The sequence below is a fragment of the Schistocerca serialis genome, chromosome 4 (genome assembly GCF_023864345.2).
Source record: "Schistocerca serialis cubense isolate TAMUIC-IGC-003099 chromosome 4, iqSchSeri2.2, whole genome shotgun sequence".
Lineage (NCBI taxonomy): Eukaryota > Metazoa > Arthropoda > Insecta > Orthoptera > Acrididae > Schistocerca > Schistocerca serialis.
The window spans coordinates 848673647-848698217 of record NC_064641.1 but is presented as its reverse complement, the minus strand read 5'-3'; the positions used below and the strand labels follow the sequence as shown (position 1 = coordinate 848698217).

The 24571-nt window shown below is 40.4% G+C and overlaps 1 protein-coding gene across 1 annotated transcript in view; it reads right to left on the bottom strand.

Moving 5' to 3' along the window:
* The window catches only part of LOC126473480 (alanine aminotransferase 1-like), an 80018-nt gene that overhangs the window by 9175 nt on the left and 46272 nt on the right, over nt 1-24571 (bottom strand). The window contains exons 10-11 of the mRNA XM_050100555.1: nt 23692-23877; nt 11482-11630 (exon numbers count right to left, since the gene is read on the bottom strand). Coding sequence (XP_049956512.1) covers nt 11482-11630; nt 23692-23877 — 335 coding nt within the window. The remainder of the gene's footprint in view (nt 1-11481; nt 11631-23691; nt 23878-24571) is intronic.

Here is a 24571-nt window from a genome sequence, read left to right as displayed (position 1 = left end):
TTATTTGCACTTAATTGCTCAATAAAACCTGTATAACTGAAGAGGAGTTGCACTAAAAACACTGGGTTTCAGAAGTTCACACTGGAAAGAATCGAAGTTCAAATTCATTGCTGATGAATGAGAACAATATATTTTGTTTACTAATTTGGTAAGTGCAGATAAACTGCAGTGCACATAACAGTACAGTAAGTGCATTAAAGGGATACCTGCAGGGCACATTTAGTGATTAAATTTTGAAATTAAAGGATAGCACGTCCTTACAATTAGAATATGGAAGTGCCCATGTTCCACGTATATGTATACTCTTTTTTTACATAACTGGTTTCCTGCACTGCTGCAGGGAAGCTTTCTGTAAACTTGGGGAGGAAATACAGTCGTGAGAAGATTATAAATATATGAAATTATGAGCCATAACTGTTGACCAATTCTTACATTCAGGAAAAATGTTAGATGTTAGTACCATTGACATGCGACATGCTGCCGAAAGTGTGTCCAAGTACTTGGAAGAAAAGCAACTGAAAGTGTTGTCCTGGCCAGGGAATAGCCCTGATATGAAGCCAACTGAAAATTTATGGGCTATTGTGAAACAGAAGGTAAGGACATTTACAATAACCATTAAACAAGACGTAATGGAGAAACTAGAGGAAATGTGGTATCATGACAATGATATTAAAATTTCATGCGAAAAACGTGTGGATACGCGCCAGTTTTCTTTTGTCTTATTTTACTTTTTCTGTGTCGGTCTGTCACTCAGCACCACCACTACATGATGAGTAGCAATCTATCCACTTCATACTGTCATTACCCCATCCTAGATTTTGCATTGTTCAGTATGTCATGACATACGCAAGTTTTGATCCAATAGATACAAAGAGCAAAGTGAAAGTTTACATAAAGTTTTTAGGCCCAAGTTTTCAAGCTGAATTTATCTGTCTGACACATGAAGTACTGTCGGTCAGCTTATATAAATGTGTGAATCGCAAGGCTTTCATACTTAGCTATTTTTGTGATACCTTTCACACTGGCAGATGAACACTGTAGTGTCATTATATTTTACAAAAATTGTGGTAAATGTGAAGGGTAATAATGTAAGTCTTCTGCTTTAGGCAGCTACTAATGACATTGGTCAGTACTATTTCTGCTTCAGTCCACAGATGAATAAACAAAAGGTTAAGAGAGAGAAAGGGGTGGGGGCGGGGGGGGGGGGGGGGGGCGGGGGGAGAGAGGGGGCGTAACAGGGGGAGCGGATGGTGGTGTGCCAAAAGAGGTTAAGTTGAGAACGATGTCAGATGTAAGGAAGTATTGCAGTTCAGAAACTAGGATCAGGCAAGAGGACCTATATAGCCTATATGGTCTGGTAGGAGCAGTTTTTTGTGCTGGTTCATTCTCTCAGTCAGTTTACTGGTGTATGAACATACATAAAAAAACTGTTTGTTCATGACCTACATGTGGTTCTTGACGTTTCTCTGTTCTTGATATTTTAGGATTTACCAGTGCTAGTGTTGGAACAGGTGGTAGTGGAAAGGTGCATGCAGGAAGCTTTATACTGGGAATGATTGCAAAAGTAGGCATCTTGAGGTACCACTCTTCCTCCCCCTTCAACTTCGCTGGCAGGAGGAGGATCTATTGGCTCCGAAAGCTTGCAAATTTCTTTTTACGTGGGTTCTCCTGCTGCCAGGTGGCGAGTAGATATTTTTTATCTATGCAATTATATTAGGTGTCATTTCTGGATGATACAGCGGTGTCTGGACACACTTTATCAGATGGTGTACCTACAGCATTGATTTCTTTTTTCCATCGCAGTGGAAGTTCCTTGTGGTAGTGATGAAAGAAAAAGAAGTTCTTCACTTTACTTGGGCTTAGCAATGAATTAGAAGAATGTAATTTTTTAAAGATAAGAGCTGACCTATTTTTGTACTACACTGGAAGTCCTGCACCATTTCTTAACATTATTAATTGTGTTCATATTTCACAAAATGAAATTGCTAGAAAATTAAAAGATTTCATTTATACGTAACAAAACTAGATTCTACTACCACCACAAGGAACTATCACCACAACAAAAAACAGCCATTCACCTCAGATATAGTATAAGCTAAACATAATTGCAAATGTGAACAGACATACAACAATGACCGGGTCATTTCACAACTGATAATGGTGCTACTCGTTCCTAATAAATAGCATTAATAAAAGTGGCTGTTACCATCTTTACTTTTTCATTTTAATTAACTAATACTTGCACAAGAAGTAAATTTCTGGCAAAATGCTATCTCTTAATTATCTGTAGCCACTTTCACAAATCTCACTCCAGTTCCAGGCCTGTCACTTCCAAGGGCATATGGGAAGTATTGATTTCACATGTACTATTATGCTACTTATTTAATAGCTGTTTGCATCAGTAAATCCACTACATTTCTAATCATTTGTAACAGTCAACATACAGAGGCTCACATTTTTTAATCCCAGTGTCCAATGTGTCAGTGCTTCCTAGCATAGTGAACACACAAGAATACACGTACCAGACATTTTCAATGTATAAGCCAATATATGACATTATTAACAACAAACATGACAAAGCAACTTATGTTTTTTGTGTTCTATAAATGGTTTCAAAGACATACACAGCAGTGTGTTCACAAGACAATGATCAATACAATGAAGTCTCTTCTAAATCCAGTCTTCTTCATAGTTGCTTATTGACTGGCAACAAACACCGTGCGTAGTTAGTTCCATGAACCACTATTTCCAGCAAATACTCTCATTTCAAAGCGCAGTTTAAAAATATTTAGATTAAATTACAATAGTTTTACATCAATTTTTATCTACCAATTGTCATTAATGAAATGCGATGACAGCATCAAACAATCTCTCTCTATAAAGCCACACCCTATATGTCAGTATCTACTAAGGTCAGCATCTCTCTACCTATATATTTTTATAATGTTATCTTTAGTGCGATTTGACACTGTCGTAAGATGATGTGAATCATTTGTGATTTGTTTAGAAGGGACCAGAAAATGTAGTGTCTACTTTTGGCAAAATTCGCATCTATTTTTTTCTTTTTGTTTGTAAATTATTAGATGCTCTAATGTAAAAGGTTGTCATGCTACATGAGTGAGGGCAAACAAAGCCCTAGTTCTTGGCAATTGACTGTTAAAAATAGTGCTGATTGGGAACTTTTTGACTTGATTATTTGCTTTTGCAAAAACTTCAGTATCTTTTTGTTGTGAAACACCCTTCGTTTTCTTCATTTGGCAGTATTTAAGCTTTCAGGAATGATTGTCCTGTTGGAAAGCAGCAGGTTTTTCCCTGCCTGTTCCTGGACATTACTTGTCTTTTCCCGTGCAATTCGATGATTACAATATCTGCAGAGTATGAATTTTGACCTCTCATGGACATTCATAGCTGTGTGTTTCTTGCATGACAATGCTACAGATTGAATGACAAGGTACTTAGCATAGAAGTAGAACCAAACATACAATAACTATTTTTACGATAGGAAAAGGATTTCGGCACAGTTAAAAAATTTAGTTTTCCAGTTGCCACAGTGTAGAATGTGGGCACTACAGGTTGTAGTGGCACATGGTCGTGAGCGTAAACAAACTAGAATTTTGATCACCAGATGGGAGAGGAGTGGTGCAGGCAAACAAGTGCTGCCACCCTTCAACAGGGCAGCAGCATACAGCAGAACTGACATGCTGTTACAGGGATTGTCGATCTCTTCTGGTGTTGTAAGACTGATAATTTAAATCCATGATGGGCAAGGATTAGTCGGTCACCTCCTTTATTTCAAAATAATAAAAGAAAACAATGAGCAACACACAACACATGACATTCGGGGACAGCTACCGAGCAATGACTTGTTGAGGTTAGCAGAGTATTGTCAACAATGTAGTTCAGCCTGACCTCTAGCAGTATTCGATGCAGCCACACATCAAAGCATCTTCCAGCTAATTTGCAATGTTAAAAGTGTCCGCATTATACCATCTTTTGAGCTTTAGCTAACAAAAAAGTACTCTTTTCTTTATTGTAAAATGCTAGGTCCCACACCTGAAAACTACTATATTGCGTTATGCAGCATATATCTCAGACCATTCAACTGTCCAGAGTTGACATGGTGCCAGATCATTGAGCTAATTGATATACCATTGCATTCATACACTTCATTTTGCAAACAAGTTCTTAAGTAGATTATCTTTCCAAATTGGATTTCACCAGATGAAGTACAACTGAACTATAACTTAAAACTGGTTAAATTTTTGATGGTTATATGCAGAAAATTAACTACTTTAAGTTATCTCTGATAAAATAGTCCATATGGATACAATTCGTAACAAAATAGTGTCTTAAGTAATTTTGCATTTTGGGCAGAATTTGCAGCATTTCATACTTGTCACAAAATGCAAAATTTTTCTGGTCCCTAGGCATAACTTGAAACAAGGTGCTTTTTGAATTTGACACTATTTACATACATAGATGGAGGCATTACACGAACACTGATCTTGCACAACATTCAGCTAGACACTAGGGTCTACATTCAAGATATAATATTCCTCTAATACTGTACGTTAATAATCCTGCATTCATGTGAATAAGTTTAAGTGACTGGTTGGATATTATACCAGAAAAATTGCCAATAATTCACCAAACCATACGACAATATTACATCACATCAAAAAATAATGTTACAAAAAATATGAACACATGGAGATGCTGACATTAAGAGGGACTGACATAGGAGACATGCCTTAGAGAGAAAGAGACCACCAATTAACATTACAATCGTAGTATGAAGATTATGAACTCTTTACAGATATTACAAGAAACAGTAGCTCATTTATTACTATGTGGGTATTATCTCTCATCAGAGCTTAATATACATTTTTGCAGCTCTCTTGTAGTGTGATATTGCCCCCAAATGTTAGCTTTTCAAAAGTAATGCACTGTGCAGGTCATTTAACAAAATTCATTGTAGCCTATGTGCCGAGGAAGACTGTCACCTCAGCAGAAGTTGTTCACTGAATCACAAGCCCCTATGCCTCACTTTTTGAGCAGTCAACAAGGAGCGTGGGAGAAAAATCACATGTTGGCTGAATAACACAGCTGGCACATTTGTCCAAGAAAGGACACACTGGTTCTGTCCTGTAACTATACATGATGTGTACCATCTCCTGTCTCTCTATATTTATCCAGACATTGTTCCAACTTCAAAAACTAACAACTCAGCTAACCATCTTGACTAATGGGTCTAGCATTCTCACTTGGATGTGCCCAATTCTATTCCTTCAGGATAAGAATAGTTTCAAACTCCTTCGTTTATTTTAATGAGCCCCTTTACATGCCCACATGCCCGATGGCCCTGACCAAGACCTACTGACATAAATTTTAGGCATTTCTGAGGCAATATTTGGCACGAGCTAGACATCACAAGCTAACTAGGGCCAGTAAGAAGTCGTTAAGAGTCATGTTGGGAAGATGTCTGAAAATGTTACTACACTTTTGTAGAATATTGTGATTTTGGCTAAATGTGTTCTTGGGCCAACAGGTTCCTGTTGCATGTCGCACACCTGAAGTTAACTAGATATGCAAGATCCTATGTAGATTTTGTAGAATCACTGCATGACACCAGCACTTTTGATTGACTAGCACAGGTGGTTAGCTGAATAAAATTCTACCAGAAAATAAGTGATATTTCCTACTGGGGCAAGATGTCCACCTCTGTCAGTGAACAACCAGGAAAGATTTTAAGAGTTTTGCCGAGCACGTTGGCTCAGTTTCGTGTTATCCCTACGTCCGAGTGTTAGACAAGAGGAGGAATGAAGTGCTCCTTGAGAAGGTAGAGACCAGAGTTGCGAGTGTGTTTATCAAGGGAATAAAAACACAAGTCAGCAGAAATAAAATCTACAAAACCCTCAGCTTTACAAGAGGCTGGAGCAGCTTGCTGTGCAGAGAGAGAGGGCTACGCATCTTTTCCCCATTTTCTTCTCATGGGAATGATCCCTATCATGTATTCACTCTGGAGACAAATTATAGGCATTGCAAGCAGCACAGACATATGGCCATTAGTAATTGCGGCTCCTGCTGATCCCAAAGTAGAGAGATCAGTCACTCCAAGTGTCGACTGTAATCTTTTTGCTGAACAGGCAAAGTAGAGGCTGCAGAAGATTTCTAGGGCATGAAGGTAACAAAAGGGAACACGGGCTAGTGTAGCTGCCTCTCCAAGCTTCCGATAAAACCCGTTAATTCCGACAGTTATTTAAGGTTAACTGAGGTGGCAACTGTCAAAGGGAGGTTGGTCAAGATTTTAATATGCATGGGCACTCATGTGAGCTTTTTAGTTTTACAACTGACTCCCTGGTCACGTAATAAGCAGGCATCATTAAAGCTGTCTTGCTGTCACATTAGTGGATTGGGGAATGGCAATTACTAGCCTTTTGGGAACATGCTAAGTTGATTGAGAGATCAATGAAGGAAAATATTATTCTGATGTAGAGGTGCTTAGGAAAAAGACATGATTTTATTTTATTTTTTTATTTTTTTATTTTTTTTTTTTTGGTAATGACTTCCTGCCTCACTTTCAAGGAATGAGTAGCTTAGCGCAGAAGACCTATTACTGGTGCTGCACCAAATCGCTTGTTAGCGCACACCTCTGAAACCATTTTTGATGGAATGGGAAAGTTTTCAGCATAACAGACAAAATCCAAGAGGCTGCAGGAACTATTTTTCTGGTTAATCCATTCAGTGTCACATGGCCTCAAAGTATATGGAAAAAGAATCATCTGCTGACCCAGAAGCATTAAAGGAGAAATGTGTGTTTCAGTACACTTAGATGACATTGGAAAACAGGACATCATAATTCCATGCGAAACAGTTCTGGCCAGTGTACATGACAAGAGTCTCAGGAAATATCGAGAATTCACGATTGTATGAGCAGACACGGAACATAGTCTGAAGAGGCAAATTTTGCCAAACTGAAAAGTGTACACAATCTTGGCACGTATAAATACACATTATTGCGAGCTCCATCCCCGCTCCTTACACATGATCTTTTGACGACATGCTTTTAAATGATATCTGTTAGCAGACAGGCCGCACTCTCATAGTGCGCCACTGTCTTGCACATCTCATCTCCTTCAGATCAGCAAACAACAAATAAAGTTCACTACCACGCATCCACTCTCGTCTTCATCGCTGACCACTGACTGCACAGGTTAGGAATGATGATGAGTTTTGTTTTACATAAATGAGGGTAGTAGAAACAGTTTTACATCCTTCCACAGAGGGGGGGGGGGGGAGGGGGTCCCTGATGGATGCCACCCATCTAGTTAGTATCTTTCACGAATGTGGTGAACTTCATACTAAAATTTTGACCCTAAACTTGTACTTAACAATTAGTATTTAAGACAATCTTAAGCTGGCCAAAACCACCTGTTCAATTTTGTGTTTGCTCCAGGTTGTTTAATTACTTTTATGTGAATCTTTCTATTCTGCCATATTATAGTAGAGAATTCATTTCTTAGATTCTACATGACCATTCTAATTGAATCATAGTGTGAAGTGTACAGCATTTTATCATCAAGCTTTCAGTAATGCATGACAATCTTGATTTGTTTGTCACTTCATAATTCTAATGCATGTAGAATGCATCCAATAACTACATGAAAACCACTAACAGCTGCGGCTGTTTCATAGCTATCATGCTGCTACATGTATAATTTTCTATTTTAAAAGAAACTACCGGGTGATCAAAAAGTCAGTGTAAATTTTAAAACTTAGTAAACCACTGAATAATGTAGATAGATAGGTAGAAATTGACACAGGTGCTTGGAATGACATGGGGTTTTATTGGGGGGGGGGGGGCGTGGGGGGGGGGGGAGGGCGAAGGTATTGCTAGATGCGTGAAAGATCTCTTGCGCACGTCGTTTGGTGATGAGCGTGTGCTCAGCCGCCACTTTCATCATGCTTAGCCTCCCAGGTCCCCAGACCTCAGTCCGTGCGATTATTGGCTTTGGGGTTACCTGAAGTCACAAGTGTATCGTGATCAACCGACATCTCTAGGGATGCTGCAAGACAACATCCGACGCCAATGCCTCACCGTAACTCCGTACATGCTTTACAGTGCTGTTCACAACGTTATTCCTTGACTACAGCTATTGTTCAGGAATGATGGTGGACATATTGAGCATTTCCTAAAAAGAACATCATCTTTGGTTATAATAGAGGGAAACATTCCACGTAGGAAATATATATCTAAAAACAAAGATGATTTGATTTACCAAATGAAAGTGCTGGCAGGTCGACAGACACACAAACAACCACAAACATACACACAAAATTCAAGCTTTCGCAACAAACTGTTGCCTCATCAGGAAAGAGGGAAAGACGAAAGGATGTGGGTTTTAAGGGAGAGGGTAAGGAGTCATTCCAATCCCGGGAGCGGAAAGACTTACCTTAGGGGGAAAAAAGGACGGGTATACACTCTCGCGCGCGCACACACACACACACACACACACACACACACACACACACACACACATCCATCCACACATATACAGACACAAGCAGACATATTTAAAGACCCTTTTTAAATATGATATGTCTGCTTGTGTCTGTATATGTGTGTGTGTGTGTGTGTGTGTGTGTGTGTGTGTGTGTGTGTGTGTGGGCGCGCGCGCGCGCGCGCGCGAGCGAGAGTGTATACCCGTCCTTTTTTCCCCCTAAGGTAAGTCTTTCCGCTCCCGGGATTGGAATGACTCCTTACCCTCTCCCTTAAAACCCACATCCTTTCGTCTTTCCCTCTCCTTCCCTCTTTCCTGATGAGGCAACAGTTTGTTGCGAAAGCTTGAATTTTGTGTGTATGTTTGTGGTTGTTTGTGTGTCTGTCGACCTGCCAGCACTTTCATTTGGTAAGTCAAATTATCTTTGTTTTTATATCTAAAAACAAAGATGATGTGACTTACCAAATGAAAGTGCTGGCAGGTCGACAGACACACAAACAAACACAAACATACACACAAAATTCAAGCTTTCGCAACAAACTGTTGCCTCACCAGGAAAGAGGGAAGGAGAGGGGAAGACGAAAGGAAGTGGGTTTTAAAGGAGAGGGTAAGGAGTCATTCCAATCCCGGGAGCGGAAAGACTTACCTTAGGGGGAAAAAAGGACAGGTATCACTCGCACACACGCACATATCCATCCACACATACTTTCCCCCTAAGGTAAGTCTTTCCGCTCCCGGGATTGGAATGACTCCTTACCCTCTCCTTTAAAACCCACTTCCTTTCGTCTTCCCCTCTCCTTCCCTCTTTCCTGATGAGGCAACAGTTTGTTGCGAAAGCTTGAATTTTGTGTGTATGTTTGTGTTTGTTTGTGTGTCTGTCGACCTGCCAGCACTTTCATTTGGTAAGTCACATCATCTTTGTTTTTAGATATATATTTCCTACGTGGAATGTTTCCCTCTATTATAACCATATCTTTGTTTTTAGATATATGAACATCATCTTTGCTTTGTCTTACTTTGTTATGCTAATTATTGCTATTCTGATCAGATGAAGCGCCATCTGTCAGACATTTTTTGAATTTTTGTATTTTTTTGGTTCTAATAAAACCCCATGTCATTCCAAGCATGTGTGTCAATTTGTATCTCTTTATCTACATTATTCCATGATTTATTCAGTTTTGAAATTTATACTGACTTTTTGATCACCCGGTACATGCTATCTGCCAAATACATGTTAAGTTTTGCTTAAGGGAGGTAAGATGTCGAACAGGCCAACTTTGAGGAGGAGAGGCACCACAGGACATTATAATTTCCACTGTTTATCCTTTTACAAATAAATTCATAAGACTGTCAGCATGACCGGGAAGGATTCAGGATTCACACTCATAGCAGCAGAAGTTCAAAAACATAACAAAATAATTTTTTTACATGTAAAATTTCATCATTTTTTCACTTACTATTGGCTGCATTTATTGCTATAGGTACACTTTTTTTCATAAATAAGAGAGATTCTCCAATTAATTTTGCACACCATGCAAACCCTACTTACAGATGTATGACACTCTAGAATTTATTTAATTAATGAAAAAAATGAATGACATAAAAAAAATTATTTCGTTATGTTTTTGAAGTTGCACTGCTATGAGTGTGAATCCTGAATACTTCCTGGTCATGCTCACATATTTTTATGAATTTATTTGTGAAAGTATAGACAGTGGAAATTAAAATGTCCTGTGGTGCCTCTCCTGCTCCAAGTCAGCCCATTTGATGTCCTACCACCCTTAAGTCATTTAATGAGCATCAATTATTTTCAAGGGATAATTTATCCCTAGGTTATCAGTTCCATTTAGTTGCCACAACTTAAAAGTAACTATACTTACATTATGACTAATTTTTACACTCACTCTGGGGCACTTATCTTACATTTTTATGTTTTACAATCATTGTCCAATTTCTACTGTTTCAGTGCATTTTAATTAGCTTCATAAAAAGGATTTTGAATTTTTATTGGTTGCAACGAAAATCTTACCACCTATGGTTATTTATACTAAGACACACAAAGTCGCTATAGCCATGATTATGGATTTTACTTGCCCTTTTTTTTAATAATCTTGTTCACTGTGTTTAATGTGCACTCTAGTTAGAGTCATTTTTGTTTATTAGAGGCCCAGGAATGAATTGTGATTTTATTTTATTAACAAATGGACTAAATAAGCTGTTTTCAGGAAGCCATGTTTAAATAACTTAACAGGACTCAAACTACTGTGGTAGGTATGTGGCACTCTAGTTAGGATTTTACTGTGCACTATTACTGTTCTCCATTCTGAACATAAGGGTTTTTTTGCTATCAGTAGGTTACTATCTGTTACTTAGCCAAGTTTTTGTCACTCAGCCAAGGTTTTGGATTACTGTGTGGACTGGATACTTTATACTTGGTGCAATAAACAGAAAACTATAACTAGACTGTACCATTTTATTCTGTTCTATGGACGTGACACAAATTACTCAGTCACAGAAATCTTATAAGTGCTCATTGTTTCTTACATTACTACTTCCAACAGTAACATGTGATATTTGCTAAAAAAATAATCTAGATGGCAAATACTTTTCATTAAGGTTCCACTAATTACTTTTGCATATTACATGTTGAGTGTTAGAAGCACCACTGAAAACTAAGATTGTGAATTACAAGCAATATTGGAAATTTACAAGATGTTTAATACATCGGTGGATGTCCCAGCAGCCACCATCATTTCAGCAAAATTGCACCAAGTAAAGCAAGTGGCTTATCTATACACTTTACGGTCCACTCGCACATTGCCCATGTGCTGTGTTAGTGTAACGATAATTTTAAACATACATTAGGATGCTGAGCAACTAACTACATTGCTGCTTTTGCATCTTTGGTAGTTCACTAAATATACGCTGATCTGATACAGATAAATTACTTTTACAAATGCTAGGAATATTTGTGTCATACCTGAAATGATAAGTTCCTGGTTTTTGCCCAAATCCAGATCCAGGCACAATACAGATTCCTGTATTTTCCAATAACTCAAATGCATAGAACGCATCTGGTGGTAAATTCTTTTGTTTGGCTGCCTGTATTGCTTTTTCTGGAAGTTTTAACTGAAACAAGTGTTATACAGGTCATGCAACAAAACAGAACTAGTAACACTTCCCAACAAAAAAACAGCAGTTAACATAATTGTTTATCCCTGAATCATGAAGAAACAGTGTTCAACATTATTTAAAAAATCAAATTACATTATTATCATGCTACAATTATATGATTCACAGTAAATTGTTCTGTAGAATTTTATGTTTCTGATATCCACGAATGACTATCAAGAAATGGAGTCAGGTACTGCAATAATCATGCATTTTAACTCTTATGCTACATCACGACTGAGTAATTTTTGTCTTGCTTCTATACACCATGTTTATATGTATTATGCGAGAGCAGAAGCAAAAAGTTAAAATTTATTCAGATATAAAATCATGCATGGAAGAAAAACTATTTACAAAGCACTGAAGATTTTTTACAAATTATATATTGTCGTTTCTTTAGAACCATTATGTTTGAGGGAACATCATTTCCTTATTCACTCTATTAAAAAATAACCAACATAATAAAGTACACCGAAGGGGGCATGTAAGTTGGTTGACATGCCTCTAATGGTGCAGAAATTAAACTCATAGTTCATTTTTATGAAAATACTCCTGGCTTTTTTCTATGTATCTACCTACTACAGCTTACAATGGCAAATTCTTTACAGAGGAATGGAAAAACTGGTAGAAGCGGACCTCGGGGAAGATCAGTTTGGATTCCGTAGAAATTTTGGAACACCTGAGGCAATACTGACCCTACGACTTATCTTAGAAGCTAGATTAAGGAAAGGCAAATCTACGTTTCTAGCATTTGTAGACTGAGAGAAAGCTTTTGACAATGTTAACTGGAATACGCTCTTTCAAATTATGAAGGTGGCAGGGGGAACATACAGGGAGCGAAAGGCTATTTACAATTTGTACAGAAACCAGATGGCAGTTATAAGAGTCAAGGGGGTATGGAAGGGAAGCAGTGGTTGGGAAGGGAGTGAGACAGGGTTGTAGCCTCTCCCCGATGTTATTCAATCCATATATTGAGCAAGCAGTGAAGGAAACCAAAGAAAAATTCGGAGTAGGTATTAAAATCCATGGAGAAGAAATAAAAACTTTGAGGTTCGCCGATGACATTGTAATTCTGTCAGAGACAGCAAAGGACTTGGAAGAGCAGTTGAATGGAATGGATAGTGTTTTGAAAGGAGGGTATAAGATGAACATCAACAAAAGCTAAACAAAAATAATGGAATGTAGTTTAATTAAATCGGGTGATGATGTGGGAATTAGATTAGGAAATGAGACACTTAAAGTAGTAAAGGAGTTTTGCTATTTGGGGAGTAAAATAACTGATGATGGTCGAAGTAGAGAGGATATAAAATGTAGACTGGCAATGGCAAGGAAATTGTTTCTGAAGAAGAGAAATTTGTTAACATCGAGTATAGATTTAAGTGTCAGGAAGTCGTTTCTGAAAGTATTTGTATGGAGTGTAGCCATGTACGGAAGTGAAACATGGACGATAACCAGTTTAGACAAGAAGAGAATAGAAGCTTTCGAAATGTGGTGCTACAGAAGAATGCTGAAGATTAGATGGGTAGATCACATAACTAATCAGGAAGTACTGAATAGGACTGGGGAGGAGAAAGTTTGTGGCACAACTTGACTAGGAGAAGGGATCGGTTGGTAGGACATGTTTTGAGGCATCAAGGGATCGGCAATTTAGTATTGGAGGGCAGCGTGGAGGGTAAAAATCTTAGAGGGAGAGCAACTGATGAATACACTAAGCAGATTCAGAATGATGTATGCTGCAGTAGGTACTGGGAGATGAAGAAGCTTGCACTGGATAGAGTAGCATGGAGAGCTGCATCAAACCAGTCTCAGGACTGAAGACAACAACAACAACAACAACAACAACATACAATATACACGAACAGGTGGTAACTAAAACCAACCACAGAAAATATTGCTGGGTTGATAGTCAATATCTTACAATTTCAATAGAAAAGCTATGAAATACTAAGTTGAACACTCTGTACAGAACCTGCTATACTAGCGGCAGGTGGGAGGCTGGAGGCTTTTCGGCTAATGTCCATACCTTGCACCTACCTAAAGTGAATAAAAATAAGATACTTCAGTTACTATACAAGATGAAATTAAGACTTAAGAACTGACTCATCTGGCAGTGAAGGGTGTCAGTACAGTCAAGAAAGAATTCATCTCTAGGCATGCATGGCAGTGAATGTACACCAAAGTGGTTGGTGTGGGACTGGTAAAGTAGTTCACCTGTTTTCACTTCACACATTTAGAAATCCTGTGCTGATACTGGGGGACTAACTGGGAGTTTGGGATCAGAATTTTCAAGAACCTTGAGAATCTTCAGAGAAAACGAGACTCAGGAACAGCTCTTGGGAGATGTGGTAGAATATCTTTTGTTCACTAGGCTGCAAGAAACTATGGCAACTGATTCTGAATCTGAAGCTTGACTGATAAAGCAAACTCTGGTGAGGCACAGTAGCTAAGTGCCTCATCAGATCAGGAGCAAAAGACTGGGGCACAACTGTGAAGAGTATGGAGATCAAAAAGCTACCTGCAGCAGAAGTTACCAGCTTGGGTGCTGGAGAAAGGCAGGGTGCACTAGCTGGCATGAGCTTTTTATATGCTGCCAATGTATGGCAAGTGCAGCACATCATATGCGGCTGTCAAAGGAGGTGAACAAATGAAGTTTGCACACAGTTTCCCCTTTCCAGAAGGCCGACAGAGCAGAGAGGTGCTTGAATTTGGTAGAGGATGCCTGTTTTGAAAGCATCTCAATAAGAGCTGAGTGAGGCAAGGCAGCTGTTGGGTGGTGTGGTGTGATGTTGACAACTGTCCGGGTGCATCATCATGACATCAGTGCTGCCAGGAACACACACAATACCATATTTACTCGAATCTAAGCCGCACTTTTTTTCTGGTTTTTGTAATCCAAAAACCCGCCTGCGGCTTAGAATCGAGTGCAAAGCAAGCGGAAGTTCTGAAAAATGTTGATAGGTGCCGCCACAACTAACTTCTGCCGTCGAATATATGTAGCGCTACACAAGCATGTTTTGTGGGCACAAAGATAAATACTGGCACCAGAACCTCTGCATCAGTAAATAAATTTTAAAAAAAAAAAGGTAGAAGATGAGCTTTTTTTTTCTCCGCCCCGAGTTTCGACCACTGCATTTTCATACATTATCCAACGAAGTAAATACAAATTCGGTATTGTTCATCTTCGAATGTAGCAGAATTTCAATGTACTACGAAAATCCGACTGGCAAGACTGTTCGGGATGTTTGTCAATATGGCCAACTCTACGTTCCGAGTTTTTTCCTACCTGTGAGAAGAGATGGTTGCTAATAGGAACCTGATGAAATGTGAATCACATGCAGTATTCTCTTCACCATAAGAATAATACGAATATAAACATTTTGCCATGTATTCTTTCGTGTTTGCTGCTATCTCATTTAAATCCTGTCTGCGTAATATACTACGAAACTAGAGTGAGACAACAGCAAATGCGGAAGAATATACGTGTCGTGTCATGTTTATATTCGTATTATTCTTATGCCTAATAGTGATACAGTCAGAAATGAAGCACGGCAACTGACTAGATTTTAAATGTAAGATGACTAATTTCTGTGCAGAATTTGATGTACTAAAGAAGCGGCCGCAAAGATTTTCAAACGGAGGAAAATTTTCGCAAAACTCTCGTTCAGAACATGTTCTATCATACGCATTTGGTTCTTTTTGATCATTATCAAAGAAAGCAGCAGTGTAAGTAACAACAAATAGCAGTCTCTTGCCATTGTTTCGCTAATGAGACGATTTCTCTCTTTGTTTTTTTTTTTTTTTTTTTTTTTAATTGTAAGCGGCGGTAGTGCGCACAAAAGCAAGTCATGCCGCGAGCTGCGACAGGCCGTAAACACGCACTATCAAAATGTGACAAACAATGCATTACACAGTACAGTAATGCATTTTCATCTTAGAGTGACGTAAACACCCATAACAAAGAAAACGGCACTTATCAGATCAAAGCAAAATAAGCAATCGATTCAAACCAGACGGAGCCCGTGAAAAAGGAAGGGTACCCGTATAAATACGGACAGAGCGCCTAACGCATTGTAATGGCTACCTGGTAAAGCTTAACTGCTAAGCTTACGACTCGAACCAAACTACTGTAGCTGTATCGTCTTTCATTCGACCTAAATTGTGTCTCATATTACAATGGACCAACTTTGTTTCGATTTGGAGGTGCGGCCTAAAACTTCTCTCTCCCCTTGAATTTCGAGTCTCAAATTTCAGGTGCGGCTTAGATTCGGGAAATTTTTTTTTTCCTCTTTTTCGAGTCTCATTTTTCAGGTGCGGCTTAGATTCGAGTAAATACGGTAGCTGGCGTGAGTCACAGAACTCGTGCTACGAGGTGCCAGCACAGGTTTCCATTGCTGCACTAGTATGAGTTCTTTTCCCACTGTTGAGAGGATGGGCACGGCCAGTTCCTGTGTGTGCTGCTGTGAATGCATAAAATATCAACACTGCTTCAACAGAGTGGGCAGCAGCTTGTGTCAGGCAGGAGGTGGAAAATGGGCTGCATGGCAGTGGAGTGGGATCCGAGGCAATGTGACGCATGTCAGTTGGGCAGTCGACTGGCGACTGGTTGGGAGTGGCATCAGTGGGTAGAGCATTGGAAGCAGCTTCAGAGAAAGTCAGCCAGTGGCACATTGGGTACATCACTGTGACTGGAATTGCATTGGAAGCAGCTTCGGAGGCACTGTCCGTGGCACTGTGACCAGGCTAGTTATAGACGCAGTAAACTCCAGCTCAGTGGTGCTGTGCTCACTAGTCAAGGGTAGCTACACGACAGACAGGCTCAAGAAGGCTTAGAAGGACAGTAGTTTAGACCCTATTCAGATAAATGGAGAACGTCTTGTCCCTACATTGAAACACCAGGTATTGTCCCAAGTACGGCGAGTGAAACGGTGATGACTGTTCAAAGCTTGACACAGACACACGCTGCGAAGTCAAGTGCAGTGCTCACAATGAGATTGCAGATGAGCGATGATATCTTGGAGCTGTTGCATGAAGCCTGGGATGACGCCAAACTCGTCTACCATGCCATTAGCAGCAAGGAGATAGCTGGTACTACAATGGGTACTAGAGCAGCAAGTGTGCCGAAGTATGGAGGTGAACTGGCACCTGTGATCTGAAGTGATGTGGCTGTGATATCTACAGTACCTCTATACTCTGCAAACCATTGTGAGGTCCATGGCAGAGGGTATGTTCAATTGTACCAGTTATTACGATTACCTCCTGTTCCATTTACATTTGGAGTGCAGGAAGAATGGTTGGTTGAATGCCTCTGCACATGCAGTAATTATTCTAATCTTATCCTCAAAATCCCTATGTGGGCGATACGTAGGACGTTGTATATTCTTGGAGTAATCATTTAAAACCGGTTTTTGAAACTTCATTAATGGTCTTCCTCAGGATAGTTTACATCTATATTCAAGAGTCTTCCAGTTCAGTTCCTTCAGTATCTCTATGACACTATCCCATGGATTAAACAAATCTGTGACTATTTGTATTGCCCTTCTCTGTGTATCTTCAATACCCCTGTTAGTCCTATTTGGTATGGGTCCAACACATTTGAGCAATATTCTAGAACTGGTCACACAAGTGATTTGTAAGCAACCTTCTTTGTAGACTCACTGCACTTCTCCAGTATTCTACCAATAAACAAAACCCTAACACCTGCTGTAACCACACTGAACCTATGTTATCAATCCATTTCATATCCCTACAAAGTGTTACACACCTACATATTTTGTACGAGTTGGCCAATTCCAACAGTGATTCACCTTCATTAAGTGAAGTTAATGTTTGTCATTCATCTAATTACACCTCCTCCTACGTGACAATATTATAGTCATAGGATAGTATTTTCTTTTTTTTTTTTTCGTTCTGTGAAGTGCAAAATTTTACATTTCTGAACATTTAAAGTAAGTTCCAATCTCTGCACCACAATGAAATCGTATCAAGATCTGACTGAATATCAGCTTCTTTCAGATAGTACTTGATTATAGACAATTGCATCATTTGCAAAAAGCCTGATGTTACTATCAATATTGTCTGCAAGGTCATTGACATATATGTGAACATGAACAGCAAGGGTCCCAACACACCTGCCTGGGGCAAACCAGAAGTTACTCCATCTGACGATTGCTCTCCATCCAAGATAACACGTTTCCTTCCTACCAAGAAGTCCTTAATGCAGTCACAAATTTCACTTGATGCCCCATATGATAGTACTTTTGACAATAAGTGTAGGTGCATTACTGGGTCAAATGCTTTTCAGACCTCAAGAAGTAGTGCATCTACCTGATTGCCTTGATCCAAAGCCTTCAGTATGTCATGTGAGAAAAGTGAAAGTTGGGTTTCACATGATTGATGTTTTCAAACTCCCTGCTGGTTAGCACTGAGGAAGTCACCTCATTATGTTTGAGCTCATAATATATTCTAAAACAAATCAATATCAAGGATATTGGATGGCAGTTTTGTGGATCACTTCTACTACCCTCCTTGTAGATAGGTATGACCTGTGCCTTTTTCAAAGTACTGGGCACAGTTTTTTGTTCGAGGGATCTACGATAGATTATAGTTAGAAGATGGGCCAACTTGGCTGTAAATTCAGTATAGAATCTGATAGATTCCGTCGAGCCCTGGAGCATTGTTCAATTTTAATGATCTGAGCTATTTCTCAACACCACTGACACTAATACTTACACAATGTGATCAAAAGTATCTGGACACCTGGCTGAAAATGACTTAAGTTCATGGTGCACTCCATCAGTAATGCTGGAATTCAATATGGTGTTGGCCCACCTTTAGCCTTTATGACATCTTCCATTCTCGTAGGTGTACTTTCAATCAGGTGCTGGTAGGTTTCTTGGGGAATAGCAGCCCATTCTTGACAGAGTGCTGCACTGAGGAGAGGTATTGATGCTTGTCGGTGAGGCCTGGTACAAAGTCAGGGTACATTATTGTCGTGTAACCACTCCGCCATAGGCCACGCATTATGAAGAGGTGCTCAATTGTGTTGAAAGATGCAATTGCCATCTACTATTTACCTAGCCTTTTGATGTACACTTAAATTTCTCCCAAAAATCTCACTGTTAGCAGTTTCAAGTTTCAACCAGTTCTCTGCACCTGGTGTTATGTGAGCTTCACTGTGTTTCATGGGCGCTTACACTCTTGGCACTTTGTTGCAAATGCTTCGACAGTTTACCATTAGGATTTTAATACTCTCACCTATGGAGGCATTTCTTTTGATCTTACGGTTATACTTCTGGGTTTCCTACAGCTTTTGCTATCTGGATTGGATGGAGAATCACCTAATCTAAAAAAAACCTCGTGTGCATCCTACACAGTCAGCTACCAGAGTAACAGAGTGCAGAGAGAGGATCTGATCTAAAATCTTTCCTACAAACTCCAGTGATGAGGAGGCAGTGAGCAACAAAGATTGTAAAGATTCGTCCCTTAACTGAATATCAAATACCAAATGGCTTTGTAGTCTGTGCGGAGCTTGCAGTCTTAGGCAACTCAGTTGCACTGTGCACCAGAAAGATCTGACAAAGAGAAAGTGAGCAGCTGCCAGACGTTGTGCACTTGTTGCTCGAGGAAGGCTCCGATTACAGTTTGGTTTGAGTCTGCAACAATTGTGGTGGTGGTGGTGGGGCCGAATGTGCTCTGTTGGCGAAGTTCAATTTAAGGTTTTTAAAGCTCCCTATCATGGCCTGGGTATAAGGGATCTGTTTGTTGCCACTAAGTTCAGTAGTAATAGATTCTTGAGTGGCAGCAGCGTCCTTAAAATGGTCTCGGAAGAAGCTGACCATGCCGATGAAACACCCAAGTCCTTTGAAAGTGGTAGGATGTGGAATATTCTCAACTGCCTGCACCTTCCCAGGGAGTGTGCGTAAATCAGCATCAGAGACTATGTGCCTAAGGAATTCAACCTCCCTTGCCTCAAAAACACATTTTGTGGTGTTGGAGATCACTCCTGCTTTCTGTAGACAGAAAAAGTCTTCTCAAACATGTTGGCTGTGTTCACGGGGTCGCTGGAGAAGTAGAACATGTCATAAATACAGGCAAAACAACCTTATGCACCTCTGACGATGACTTCTAAAAATTGCTGCCATATCTGTGCAGCATTGCTGCGACTGAAAGTTATCGAACAGACAAAGGCAGGATTGTGGCTGTTTTATGACATCCTCCGAGGGTGACCAGGATTTGGGTATCAACTTTTGCACAGTCTATCTACTTGAAGGTAGTTGCTTGTTAGATGGCATCAATGTAGGTGCTTAGGAGCGGGACAGGGCAACAGTTAGGAATTGTGCAAGCACTAATCTTACGGTAAGTGTTACACAGACACCAGAACCGTCGTCCTTGGGCACAAGGGGAAGAACTGAGGCCAAATGGCTTTAGAAAAGGCAAATTATGCTAGTGGTGAGCAGCTCTTCAAAATCATTCTGTGCCATATTGCACTTAGCAGAGGGGTAGAGGGCGGAAGGGGCAGGGGGCGCTGAGATGGTGACAATGTAATACACAGAGTTGTACTGAATGTTCTAAGGAGAGTCAGGATGGGGTTGGAAAGGGGTAATGGATAGTCGTGGAGAAGGGGAAATATTCATATGGGTCTGAATACAAAAGCTGTTTCATGGTAAAACATGACGTGAAGTGGTAGCTGCTGTGGATGGACCTGCTGGAGCCACTGTCAACTAAACTACACAACGCTATGACACCCAGTAGATGTTAATGGCTGGAAAACGAAAAAAAAAAAAAAAAAAAAAAAAAAAAAAAAAAAAAAAAAAAAAAAAAAAAAAAAAAAAAATCGGCACCCAGAACAGGGTCGGAGGCATTTGCGACTGAGAAGGTCCACAGGAGTTGATGATGATGATGATGATGATGATGATGATGATCAGGAGAGGAGAGGTGGGGTGTGGGTTTATAAATAGTTGCGGGGAAATATGGGTAGGTAGGGACTGGTGTTGAAGTTCTGAATGAATAGGCACTGTGAAATGACACAGTTACAGGGCGCAACTACTTTTGGTGGCTGTTGGGGTTTGGGGACCAGAAGCAAGGGGATCTAACATTTGTAGCGATCTCATCAAACCTCTAGTGATACCAGCAAACTGAAGTAAGTTCGCAGCAATCTATCACAAGGGTGGCTAAAACCGTGCCAAGTAGGGGGAGGGAGGGGGTGAGAGGGGGCAGAGGTGGGTGGCTTCTTTTGCCTGGGCTGGCAACACAGGAATAGGGTAGTCAGTACCCTGCTGAGAGATGGGTAAGTGAAGGAGGCAATGCTGGCAGTCATTGTCATCTTGGAACTCACGTACTTTAGAATCTGATAGAGGTCAAGGGCCTGCACACTGGATGGGAAGTTGCTAGTGGTGGGACGCAATTGAAATCAGGTGCAAGCAGGTGGGCAGTAGAGTGGGAGGTGCAGGTTTATAGCTGTCACATAGGTGGCTCCTGGAATGTATTACAGCTGTGGGCAGGGAGGATTTTAGAATCTCAAACAATTTATCAGGCAAAACATTTGCATTGCCTACTGTTAAACCCACACAAAAGGCTAGTGCAGTGGCAGTGGGGAAGTACATGTGGTTTAGCAATTGCCTGCAACAGAGAGGTGTAATGTCACTGCACTGTCCTGAGGGTAAGATATCTCATGCTCACTTAACCTTCAAAGGTGCAAAACTGGACTCCATTAGCTCCGTGTAGCTGCCAGATGGAGGTGGAGGGGGGAGGGAGGTGACATAACATCCTGGACTTGGGTGGCATTTGTTGGGTCAAGGTGACAATGACAATCCCAAACTTCACTACATCACACATGATAGATCATCATGTGAAAGTGGCCTTGATGGAAGAAAGTGCAGGTGTGGCACCCTCAAGTTGAAGGGTGGTGGGGGTGATAGGGGTGGTGGGGGAGGGGGGGCATATGGGCTGCAGTGTGATATGTGGGGGCAAGGGAAAGTCCTGCATGATTGGCTGTGGCTCTACCGGTGGCCCCATTGGATAGCTGGGCCCAACGGTTCTGTAGTTCTGAAACTGCCCTACTGTTCATGGATATTTGGGCAGAAGAATGACAGAAGTCTGCTGGTTGGAGGGCTTATCTGGCTTTGACACAGTAGTAGTGGGGACTTGTGGCACAGGCACTGTGAGACTAATGAAAAAATATTCCAGAAAAGAGCGTGGGAAGGACACAAACAGTGCTGAGCGCGCAGTGAAATATCCACTGTGTGATGCTTTGGAAAGGAGATATTCCAGTACGCCACATGACAAAACAGTGACTGATCCAAGTGCGTGGTACCAGAATATGTAGGGACTGACTGGGACACACTCAGAGCTGGGAGTGGGGGCGGGGGTGTTAAATGAGGAGAGGGCAGGGGGCAGGAGTGGGGGAATAAATAGATGGTGGGGCATGTGAGCAGAGGGTGGTGAGTAGGTGGGGGACAGCCGCAAGCAGAATGCATCCTGCCAAACTATCACAAACTAACTGCAACTGCAGCCAAGTAGAGCATACCGAACGAATAAAGTAAAGACCAGCACATTATGGTAATGAGGATATCTTCAGTGAAGGAACACAATTTCCTTCTTTAATGTAACAAGAAAATAAGTAACATAATAACAAAGTATACAGAACAGGACACTTAAGTTGGTTGGTACGTCTCCACGGGCAAACTGGTTGAATTTTACCACAAGTAACCACGACTTTCTGGGGATCTAGCTACCACAACATAAATGAACAGATACTAACTGAAACAACCACAGACGATATCGCTGCGCCAACAACCAATATCTTACACTTCCAAACAAAAAGCTATCAAATATTTAGGTTGAACTCAGTGTATGCTACTATACCAAGGGGCAGTTGGGAGGCTCACTGGCTACTGTCTGTACCTCGTGTTTACCCAAAGAAAACAAAAGCAATAAATCTGAGTTACTACACAAGATGAAATTAAGACTGAAGAAGAGACTTGTCCGGCAGTGAAGGGAGCCAGCACAGTTTGGGAGGAGCTGCTCTTTGGGCACACTTGGCAGTAAAGGGGTGCTGTGTGTGAGACAGGTGGGAAATGTAGTAGAATATCTATTGCTCATCAAGCTGCCAGAAACTAAGACAACTGACTGTAATATGAAGCTTCACTTTTAAACTCTGGTGAGGCCAGTAGCTCAATATAAAAACCAGCTGGTACTGAGCGAGTTGAGCTTTTGAGGGGGCAGCCCAAAGATGTTGCCTTGTTTGGGCAGGAGCAAAGACTGGGGCATGACAGTTAAGAGTGTGTGGCTTCTGGAAAGTGTGTATGACAGTGTGCTAGCTATGGCAGAAATTACCTGCGTCATTGCTGGAGAAAAGTCATAGTACACTAGCTGACAAGAGCTTCTCTGGCCACTGATGTTTGGCAAGGGCAGTGTGGCATCTGCTGCTGTCAGTGAGTGCGAACAAAGGAATTTGTTGTGTGTTGTTTGACAACAGCATGTTGATACAACCATTTGCTAATGAAATTTTCAGTTACTGTGCTGTATGACAACCCACGTACACTACGATTTTAGTCATTTGATGCATAGTGCTATCATTTGATGCATAGTGCTACATCTGTCACTTGCTGTTTTGGTTAATCTCTTTGTCCTTCTGCCTACTGCCTGTCTCCTATGACTTAGCTATGCATGTGTCAAGTACTTAAAAACAACAGAAGCAGCTAGCACTGTTCTCTATGCCGACACATTAGTTGTATGATAATGTTTGGCACCATATCATACAAAAAATGAACTTGTCAATAGTTTTGCACAGATATGATGAATCATGATTTAACACTAAGCAGCTTCTTTCTTTACGCCATTTTGAACAAGCACAGATGCAGTTATTTTTCAACAGGTCACAGAGTGACGGAACAGGCAAGGGAGTTGGAAAACGAAGGGAGAAGAGAGTAATCAACATAACAAGCCTTATATAATCACTGGACAGTAAGTTACAGAATTATTAATAGATATATAAATTTAAAGTACACCAAAGTTGTACCTGTGGGAATGCATACATGGCACCCTGTACTGTGTTGCAAGACATCCCTTTTACACTGTTGAATGTTTCCTCAACCATTTTGGCTCTCACAGCAAGTGATTCTAAGATACATTTCTTTTCTGCTGCATACTGCTCGTATGACGAGTCTCCTGGCTGAGGTGGTTTCACTATGCAGTCTATCACAGTCTGCACATAAAATAAATACATATACCAAGCATCTTTATGTAGTTACTACAGGTAAACAATAATTCAACATGACATCAAATTACTCATAACATACGACCAATGCTTAACTAAAACAATACAGTTTACCACAATGAGTCATAAATAATGTAACTGGTGATTGTCAGTATTCAATATAAAAACTACCAGTACAATTGCATATGTCCTCTGGAGCTAGATAAGCTCTGAACTGGGTAAAGAATCGCTGCTCGTTACAAGGAAACGGAAGTGAAACATCCACACTCTGAAGAGTTGTTTACTATAATATGTACAGAATGTTATGAACATTTATATAAATCACCAACTACTTTACTGAAACCCATGTTTCATGATCAGTCAGGAAGCCAAATCTTGTTGGCTCTTTCTCCCCATACAAGGCAGTTACCTTTTAGCTTGGTTCTGAGTCACCTGCCTCTCATCCCCTCCCAAGCAATAAGCACCTACCTTCCACACCGTGTGATCTATGGGGTTCCAGACGCTATGATAACTATTGCCAATTTTTTTTGTGTTTCTACTGTCTGCACCAGGAGGCAGACCACCTGAAGGTAACTAATAATTTTATCTTCCATTCTCATTAAATGATCCAAGCTCTTTCTCTATATTTTTTTTCATTTATAGTCATTTCTGTACTTTTAGGTTCCTTTCCTCACAAATGTTT